Here is a 10,474-nt window from a genome sequence, read left to right on the forward strand (position 1 = left end):
AACATACACACATTATTTATCGTGCCTTTATTCTTAGTTCTGAAGTAAGTGAAATTTGAAACTAGTGTGTTTAGTTTGAGTCCAGCTCTGCTGTTCATGGCAATACTGTCTAAGTAGCAAGTACTTAGCAAAGTAAACAATTAATTTTGCTTCGTGCACATGCAGCAGATGTGAGAGGATGATTACTCAGCCATGACAGGTTATTTGCATCCTGGGCTTTGAATTGTATGGGACAGTCACACAACTAGACTAGACCTGAGCGTTATTAAGCAGTAGAGATCTAAATCTCAAACAGGTCTGGGTGCAAATACTAATTATCTAGCTTTCTTCTGCATTTGTAGGCTTTGCTGATGGCCAGTAATTCAGAAATTAGACGTCCCTGTCTTGTTACATGCAAAACGTCTGCAGTAGCTGTTTGAACATAGTTTGCCTAAGATGTACAATTGAACAAAGCATTTGTAACGAGTTCAGGACTTCCTGGGTGATCTCTTAATCTGGAGAAGATGAGAACCATCCTTAAATGTGCAAGTCTTAGATGTTTCAGAATGAAGAGCACTTCCCTCTCTACCCTCTTTGTGGCAAAGAATGAGGTTTCTTGTTCACTTTATCAAGCTACTTGAGCTGCTAGGGGAAAGCTTTCTCTTTGCAAGCATACCCTCAGATGGCATGATTCAGGTATGACCACCAGGCTTCTCTACACCTGTGCATGTGTATCTCTGCTCTTCCTCCATCCCTTGTAGGTTACGACTTTGCTGCTGTCCTGGAGTGGTTTGCGGAGCGGGTTGACCGCATCATTCTTCTTTTTGATGCGCACAAGCTGGACATCTCAGATGAATTCTCTGAGGTCATCAAGGCCCTGAAGAACCACGAGGACAAGATGAGAGTTGTTCTCAACAAAGCTGACCAAATAGAGACCCAGCAGTTGATGAGGGTGTACGGTGCCCTTATGTGGTCCCTGGGAAAGATTGTCAACACTCCTGAGGTCATCAGGGTCTATATCGGCTCCTTCTGGTCCCATCCGTTGCTCATCCCTGACAACCGGAAGTTGTTTGAAGCAGAGGAGCAGGACCTGTTCAGGGATATCCAGAGCCTTCCCCGCAACGCAGCCCTAAGGAAGCTGAATGATCTCATCAAGCGGGCACGGCTGGCCAAGGTGGGTATTGGCACAGGAGAGCCCAGGCACTCAGTTTGGGCCGTATGCAGTACACAGGGTATGGGAAAGTGGTTTTGGCTGGTCTAGCTTGCATAGCTGGTGGATCCTACTGCTCTTCTTCCCCTTCTTATTTCACTCAGAGGCCTAGTGTGTTTGTCCTATGCACGTCAATGAAGAATATTCCTCCTTTGCTTAGTGCATCAGTTATCAGCCTGAGTGAAGAGTTGCTCACAGATCAAAGAAGGTAGCACCTGAGGGGATGTAGAAAGCAGCTGCACTGTGCTAGCAACTTGAGAATTAAAACCAATTCCCTGTGTCAGAATCACACACCAAGGGAAGTAAGAGTCTGGGGGTCTTTTGCCTTAAAGAGAGAAACCTAGATGGATGCAGAGGACATGGAGAGTGACAAGAATGGCAGATAAGCCTTCCACAAACATGAAAGATATATATATATATATACACACACACACACACGTATATATCAAGGGCACTGCCAGAAATTCTATTTCTGATTATTTAGAATGAGCTGAGTTAAGCTCTCCAGAGCACAGGGAGCAGACCCATATCAACTGAGAAAGAGAGACTGAAAGATGCCCAAAAGCTTTCTGTGAAAGAGAAAAAGCTTCTCCCACCCCCGCATCCACAAAATAAAGATGTGTCAGAATATTTCATATAAAATTCACTGCCATCAGTCACTTCTGCTGGGGATACTAGAATAGATTCTGCCTTCCAGAATCACCAGTGCTAACAGGAAGTATAATATAAACTGAATTTAATGAAAGCGGTTGTTCTGGGTCTGTACAGTCCTCGTACAGAGTACCAGAGTACTCAGTAGCAGAGTGTCATGTAAGTCAAAGGTTCATTCCTACATTAAACAAAGTCTGGAGTTCTAGAACCTGTATGTTTGGACACAGCTGAGCAGCACTTAGCACTAGAGTGATAATCAGCAGATACAGGCGTGCTGAGGAGCTAAGCTTGCTCCTCAGGATGGGACAAGATGGGTTGACTCCTACAGACAGGTACTGTTTGTTGGGAAAACCATGATGTGTTCTTTAGCACCTGTCTTTTTCATTCCATATCATTTAATGCCCTTCAGGTCCATGCCTACATCATCAGCTCTCTAAAGAAAGAAATGCCCTCCGTGTTTGGGAAAGACAATAAAAAGAAAGAGCTTGTTAACAACTTGGGAGAGATTTATGCCCGCATTGAACGGGAACATCAGATCTCACCAGGAGACTTCCCTAATCTGAGAAAGATGCAGGTAAGTGGTGGTATCTTGTCCAGAGCACCGAACATACAAGGAAAGAGTAACTGCAGGGAATATGACAGAAGCCACAATACAGACCTTTATTATCGTTGCCTGTGTGAAAGGCCTGTTGTGGTCTTGGAATGAGCCTTGAACTGTGTGCAGTCTATGTTTAGGCATAAACATTTTTTGCACATAGAGCTCATATGAAGCTACAGCTGCCTTCGTTTCTCAAGTCTTTGCCTAAGTAGCATTTGACAACAAATCATTTGCTCTCTTTTTCTTTATTTTTAATTCCAGGCTCCATTTTCAGATTTTCTAGACCTAAGAATACTGCTAATCTATATTAAATAAAAAGATACATTTCCCAGAAGCCTATATACATGCATCTCCTCAGGAGCTTTATCTTTTTGTCCTCTACTTTGCTCTGTTTCTAGAAAGACTTGGGGATGAAGGAGGCAGTGAAAACTTAAAGCTCCCTATCTATTTTAAGCAGGGAAGCAGTTTTTCTGAGCTGCAAAGTTGAGGCCTGATTCAGTGTTCATACAAGTCAAAGACTTTAAAGGACCTTGGATCAGGGCCTTATATTGTATACTTGAACAATGCTGGGCAAGGCTACGTTGCTGTGTGGCTTCAGTCCAAGCAGAAACCTCTTTGCAGTTACTGGCTGTTGAAGCCATTATAAGCTCCCTATGGAAAACCCAGCAGTTGCTCATCTTTTTTAATAAAAATATATTTCACCTAAGTTCTTTCGAATGAGGTCTGTAGAGCGTACCCAATAGAAGATCCCACTCACTGCTTGTTAAAATGTGTTTCAATGTTTAAAAAATAATTATGCCACTCCATTAGGAGTGAATAGACTGGATTTAATGGGTAGGGTGAAGGATGAAGTTGTAGGTTGTTTTACAGCTCTATGAAGAGAGTTTTCTGCAGTCCCTGCTCAAACCACTTTTGCTTAGCTGTGAAAAAGCACAAAAATGGAGTCATTCTGTGAAGTTCTACTGTCTTTATGGCATCTGAAATACGCACTGCATGATAACAAGGGATTTACCTGTAAAATAGTCTATTGCCAAAGTCGCACTTCTTTACCAGAGTGTGTGTGTGTAGGGGGGGGAAATGCAGAGCACCAGCTAGAAGATGCAGCAAGAGCTGCACAACCAGCTTGCTTTGAACAATTTGGTTCTCAAGAAGAACACTTGTACATGGCCTGGAAGGGAAGTCTTACTCGCATATGGCCATCACCCAGGTCTTGGAGTAAATCACTTCCCTTTCTCTGTGCCATGTCAGCCCCACTTTGTAAGCAGAGGAGATTATTCTCTGCAGGACTTAAAGAATATGTAAGAGCAATGCCAGCCAGGGAAACCCTATCACATGCTGAGGAACAGGGCTGTCAGAGAAGAGTGCTGTGCTCCCCACTCATCTGCAGTAGGTTTTTTGAGCCAGAGCCCACCCTGTGCTGTTACTGCCCTGTGCACAACCACGTCACTCACCTCTTGCTCCCCTGTCCCACTTTAAGGATCAGTTGCAGGCCCAAGATTTTAGCAAGTTCCAGCCTCTGAAGAGCAAGCTGCTGGAGACTGTGGAAGATATGCTGGCTAACGACATCGCCCAGCTCATGGTGCTTGTACGCCAGGAGGAGTCACAGCGGCCTACCCAGATGGTGAAGGGAGGAGCCTTCGAGGGCACGCTACATGGTCCGTTTGGCCATGGCTACGGCGAAGGTGCTGGCGAAGGAATTGATGATGCTGAGTGGGTAGTGGCCAGGGACAAGCCCATGTATGATGAGATCTTCTATACGCTCTCACCTGTTGATGGTAAAATAACTGGTGCCAATGCCAAGAAGGAGATGGTAAGGTCTAAGCTGCCCAACACAGTGCTGGGAAAGATATGGAAACTGGCTGACATTGACAAAGATGGCATGCTGGATGATGAGGAGTTTGCCTTGGCAAATCATCTCATTAAAGTCAAGTTGGAGGGCCATGAGCTGCCAAATGAGCTACCTTCCCATCTCCTCCCTCCATCCAAAAGGAAAATAACAGAATGAAAGGAAGGTTGCAAGGGAGAGGGAAAGGGAGGGGAGAAAGATCTAGAAAAATATGTTTACTTAAATTATACCTTTAGATGTGAGGTCACCTTTCAATTTATACCTATTTTGCTGTATGAAGAAAAAACTAAAGCAGAACAAAAAAGTCCAATCATTCTTCATGATGATATGCAATTCACTCTTCCAGTGTAATGTCCCTGCTTTCTAATGTGTAGTCTGTAAACATGAAGGTGAAGAAAGGACACTGAGACTAGGATTATCTGGTAAGCAGGATAGAAGGAAAACCTCAAGTGGGCTGCATCTTTTGAGAGTGGAATTGGCGCTAACAGAAATCTGCTAACCACCAGTGTCACTCCTGAGCTTTGACTGCACGTTGTGCTGTTTATTGGTCTTGCAAACCCAATGAGACAGATCCTTGATAGCAAAGAAGCAGCCACAAAAAGGACTCCAAGCTGTTGGCCAAATTAAGGAGTACCTCCTAATTAATAAGAAATTCCAAATTCTGAATCCCTGGGTTAAGAATTTTAGGAATCCGGTTCACTGTCAGATGCAAGTTCTACAAGCATTTCCCTGTCCTTAAAAAAATAAAGCAATCTGAAATGGCTCTCAATTGGACATCTTGAGTTCTTCGTTATTTACTATGGGACAGGCACTAGGAATTCCCAAGCACCTGTACCTCTCATCCATTCCCTGGTGGTGATTTATTTTCAAAGTATGGCCGAGAGAACAACCACCCTGAGTGAAACGGAGGGAGAATATACTGAAGTCAGACATCAGGTGGGCTGGAAGGGGAGAAACCCAGGACTCTACCCCCAGGCTCACTGATTGTTTCACAAGTGGATAGTGTTTTCTCCTTCAAAAGCCTTTGAACAACGGTGGTGTTCATCATTCCTGTGAAGCGATGTTTACTCATTGTGTGCAGTGAAAGCTAGTAGGTCCCATTCTTACTGTAAAGACAAGAACACAGAACACAGCACTGTCGGGTAGATGGTCCATCACGAGAGCAGAGAACACAGCGGGCAGGGCATGCTCCACTACCTGTGCCCCCACAAATATAACCTGAATGTCAACAGCCTTCATCTACCCTCCTCCTCACCACACAGTAACACTTTATCCCCTTCAGAACCTCGGCCCTGAGCCAAGAGACCTTCCCTGTCTCTTTAATGCTCTATAAAATTTCTCTTTTCAAGACCCCATTTTAGCAGAAATACTTAGATTTCCTATTTTGTTTCACACACCCGTGCACGGACACTTCTGTTTTTTGTTGTTGCTTTAAAGCAGCATTTTGTTCCAATTCCTGTTGTCACTTTATATAAGCTGAGCTCCTACTGTGATGAAAAAAAACAATACAAGTATAACTTATTTTATATCTGTGTTCATATTATATAGAAAAATATATTGTGTATGTAGGATGTGCTTACTGCATTACATTTATCACTTGTCTTAAAAATTAATACATTAACCGTTTTTGTACCCTGATCCTAAAACATTATTAAAAAGAAAGGCCAGATCTGTCTATTTCTTTACATAACCAGATTAAATACAGCTGAAAAGACAAAATTGATTTCTGTGTGCAACGAAATGAGTTTAGCACATTCCCCAACATGCATGTACAGATTTGCCCTGCTGGACTTGTGTGCACTGCTGAATGATTGGTTAGCATCTGCAGACACATTTCCTTTTCTGGCAGTCTGCTCACAAGCATGTGTTATACTTGCTGTAGCTAGTCAAACTGTACCCAAGATTCACCTCATTCAACAGAAGTGGAAAAGTAACATCTAAATAAGTACTTCAGTAGGAAAAGGAATGTATTGAAAGTTTCCTCCTGCCAGTCACGGATGAAAATGCTACAGATTCATCAAGATCTAGAATGAACACCAAAAAAAAAAAAGTGGTCTTAAATCTTGCTGGTTTTAATTTTACTTCTGTCTTCATCACTCTTTCTTTACGTGTTTGTTGTGGTGGTCATTATCCCCTGAACAGGACAGCGAGATGCACTGAGTGAGTGAGAGCAGTTGGAATAGTCCTGGGAAAGCACTTGGAAAAAGAGGGTGTGAGCAGAGTTTCCATTCAGCATTTGTACAGGATGAGAGGGAGGAAATCGTAGGGTGGAGAGCAAAAAGCAACAAACAAAGGTTTAGAGAGAAATCAGCAGACTATCTTCTCAATCCAGTTCACCTACCCAATGGCCCCAGTTTAAGCACCGTGTGCACATCAGCTAACGCTAGAACTCTGACAGCTCAGGTCAAGCACACAAAACAATACCGCAGCAGTGTGGCAGGGGGGTTTCTTTCAGCACTTGTTCAAAAGCCACTTGGCACTGTCAGAGTGGAACTTCCCTAGTCATCACAGAGGACAAAACCAAAAGCATTTCAGTGACAGTTACTTAATATGATTGCCTTGTGGTTCAGCAACAACGCACAAGACATCTCTTCAAGTGGAGGGAGCAGGACAGCAACTTGAGATGCTGTTTCCAGAGCTGCAGTTTACATATAATCCTCCATGCTCGGACAAGTTCATACAAAAGATTTCAATCATATTAAGCGCTTTAGGAAATGAAAGGTAACTCAAGCATCCTGAGATTCTCTGTACAAAAACAAAACAAACAAACAAAAAAAACCCAGAAGCCTCCCTCCAATGTGGCCATGAATAGGTGCACATTTTTCTGCGCCCATCTCCACAGACGACAGCTGCAGCTGTCATCACTCCCCACCCCCTTTCTCTTAGTTATGACTATTAGGGTAATCTCGCACTATTCACCACACATGTGGGAAAGATAATGATTTCCTAAGTGCACCAGGACTCCAGGCTGTTCGTGCAGCCTTGTGAAGGGTTCCTGCCAGTTCACAGAACCACGCTCTTGAAAGTGACTGCGTGTGCCCAGCAGTGCTTCCTTTTTCTAGGAACATTTCTCAACCACTGAACAAGGTTTCCCCAGGAAGTTGTACAGAGGAACCTATGCATTTGCTTATGGCTGTGGGTAGGGGATTGTATCACGTGAACACACTGTTATCACTCTTCTGATCCTCTCATACTCCCCTCTGCCCGTCCTCAGGCAGAAGAACTTTCACAAGGTCAGAAGAAAAAACCCCTTCTTTCTCTCAATAGGAAGCAGACTTGGTCTTCCTCTTTCTGTTCCTTTCTGGGAAGAATTTAGAGAAAAAAATCTGAAAATACATGCTCTGGGCTTCATTAAAATGAAGATTTCCACTGTGGAACCAGACAGACAGTTCGGCTGAACAGCGCTGTACAACCACATATATGAGGGGAAGGGTAGTAATTACACTACGTTCACTGAATAAAGCTTCAGGAGGGGTGTAGTCTAACAAGAACCAATTATCTCTGTGAGCTGGATCCTGGCCAGGATGTTGGAGTTCAGAGGGATTTGCAATCAAACATAAAAGGATAGAATCACTTTTTCCATCACCTTAAGTTCTGATTTAAACTTCATACAACAATGAAATTCAGATTTAAATCTGAAAACTGTTCTTTAACTTGCTCTCGCTGTTCCTTAATGTTTTGTCCATATGATAACAACCTCTGGCTGGGGAACACGGAGTTACAGACGATTTGGTCTTACGTAGATTGACAATGTTCCAACAACGCCCAGTGAGAACTGGGGAAAAACTTCTCCAAAATTAATCTAAGAGCACCTCATTGGTAACTTTCTCCTGTGCTATTATTTCAGTGTTTCTCTTACTATAGGGACAGCTGTGGGAAGAGGGTTTAGGTGACTCCATATCTACACAGATCAAGGGACACAATTAACTATTTAACCTCTTCTTAGGCTTATAAGACCTCACATCCTTCAAAGCTTGAGAGGTGTATGTTTGGAGACACTTGTGGAGAACAGCACTGAGGAGAGGAACAGCTCGATTACAACATCCACATTTACTATTGTGGATTTTTTGCAACGTAGCATCTTTTTTCCCTTTCCTTCATTGTGCGTAGAGACCTTTCTGGTTTTATTCTCCTTATACAGACTGGGCAGAGAACAAGGCTCAGTTTAGAAACTTGACCTACTAATAAGTTCAAAGCTAGTGCAGGCAAGTCAATCACCGGGTAGCTTTCCAAATCCCTCAGGCAGTGCAGACAAAGTATCAAAGCCACTATTTAAGGTGGGATGAACATAATTTGAAACAATTCATCTCTACCCAAATGGAAGAAAGCCCCAGCAGGCATGGCTCACATTCACCATGACACACCCATTCCACTGCTCCCTTCGCTGGTCAGGAGCACAAACACTGTATGTATTGATAGAGTTTTAAATGGAAAAAGCAGCTAATTGCATCAGGTAAATAAGCATCAGCATTCCTATCCAACTGTCTTTAAAGTTTCCCTGGCTCATCCTGCCAAATGGTAAGAGGAGGCTGATGGCCATCCTGTCTTCCAAGAAACCACGGCTCAAGTTACACCATAGAAGTGGCTGTGTACTTCCCAGGGATCAAACACTGACGGTACACAAAGACCTTCTTTTTCCCCCTGGTTCCAACATGCCTCAGCCGAGGCCTGTGGCAGGTGGCACATGCCATGACTAGCAACCATTCCTTGACAAAGCCATACATGCGCTCGCCTTGCCAACTGTAGCCATCAGAGATGCTGTACAGCGAAAGTAGTTCAATGTCTTGTAAGCGTCCAGGACCACAGTCCTCGGGCCTTTGACAGTCTCGATAACCATAACACGTGGCCTGCAGCTGTCTGTGCAACATTTACGGTACTTCTTTCAGAAGAGACCTCGCAGGAGCAGCAGCAGATGAGGCAGTAAGGTTCAGCAGCAGTGCCTGCCTTTAAGCTCTGCTGGTTCAATCGCTCCAGTCCTTCATCTCCAGCACTTTCTTGGTCTTACAAGCTACGCTCCCTGTGTGCGTGAGGGAGGATGCTAGGGAGGATGCTTGTTCAGGCATCGGACAGCACTGAGCAGAACAGAGCAGAGAAAAGCCCACATGCTGCCTATGGATTGGCAAAGCCTAGGCTTTTCCCTCCCCCTTCATCATTTACACACCTCGGTCCAAGCACCATATCATCGCAATCTTGGCAGCATTTCCCTGCCCTGGGTCAGAATTTGAAAGCTCTTGAGACAACCTGAGAGGAGTAGTTCCAGGCTTTGTTTGTGGTTGCTCATAGCAATTCCTCTTAGCAGGCCACTCTGCCCTCCTCCTCCCACAAGGGAAGCGGGGAAGTACAGCCTCCTATCCACCCTCTGCAGGGGGAAAAAAAAACAAGACGACCCTCTGAGACAGGCAGAATTGATGGAGCATTGTCCTCTTGTCCCTCAGAGAAAGCCAGCCCCTGGCAGGACCCCAAAAACAACACAGCAGGAGCTGTTCCTAACCCAGCCTTTGGGAAACGCCGCCAAAGGCATGAAGGGAGCTGCAGCAACCTGGAGGTGGGATGAGGTGGTAGGAGGAAAGAAAGATGCTGGAAGTCAGCCAGGGTGCAGTGCGTGTGCAGGCTGGTGGAAGCAGAGCTCTGTGAAGGCTGCTTATGCTTCCTGAAGGGGTTGGTGTAACCTCCCTGAAACTGCTGGCTGTTCCCCACCACGCAGGAAGCACGGGCATCTCCTCCATGGGCGAGAGAAACAAGCCACGCAGAGCAGGAGATCATAAACCGCTAACGTGACAAACGGGGACACATCGTCCTTTCTGGCAAACTCCACCCCAGCCCTGTTAGGGATAACCTAAGGCAACAAATATTTCTAACAATCTCCTTCAGAGAGCCTGCCTCGCTAATTTCACGGAGAAAGGCGGACTGACGGCCTCTCACTGCTTCCTTCCAGGAGGAGTGCTGGGAACAGAAGCTGAGGCAACGCTCCCCACCCACCTCCCAAGCCACACGGGCCACTGGCCACAGCCCAAGGCACGTGCAGGCATCCACGCTCTCATCCCCAGGTCACTCGCGCCTTGCTGCAGACAGGTATCAGAGCTCTGATTCAGGTGGGGAGGCTGCTGGGGTCAGGACAGCACGGGGCCCACAGGCTTGCCCTTGCCCCACTGAGGGAGGAGGATGCTCAGACCTAGCTTCCACCTCCAGT

The 10,474-nt window shown here is 45.1% G+C and overlaps 1 protein-coding gene across 1 annotated transcript in view; it reads left to right on the forward strand.

Annotated features, from left to right (window-relative positions):
* EHD3 (EH domain containing 3) overlaps positions 1-5,951 on the forward strand; it is a 29,982-nt gene extending 24,031 nt beyond the window's left edge. Inside the window, exons 4-6 of the mRNA XM_080587667.1 lie at positions 741-1,153; positions 2,250-2,414; positions 3,916-5,951. Coding sequence (XP_080443793.1) covers positions 741-1,153; positions 2,250-2,414; positions 3,916-4,443 — 1,106 coding nt within the window. The 3' untranslated portion in view covers positions 4,444-5,951. The remainder of the gene's footprint in view (positions 1-740; positions 1,154-2,249; positions 2,415-3,915) is intronic.
* Positions 5,952-10,474: the final 4,523 nt, after the last annotated feature.

The sequence above is a fragment of the Anser brachyrhynchus genome, assembly GCF_964034855.1.
Source record: "Anser brachyrhynchus genome assembly, chromosome: 3".
Taxonomy (NCBI): Eukaryota; Metazoa; Chordata; class Aves; order Anseriformes; family Anatidae; genus Anser; species Anser brachyrhynchus.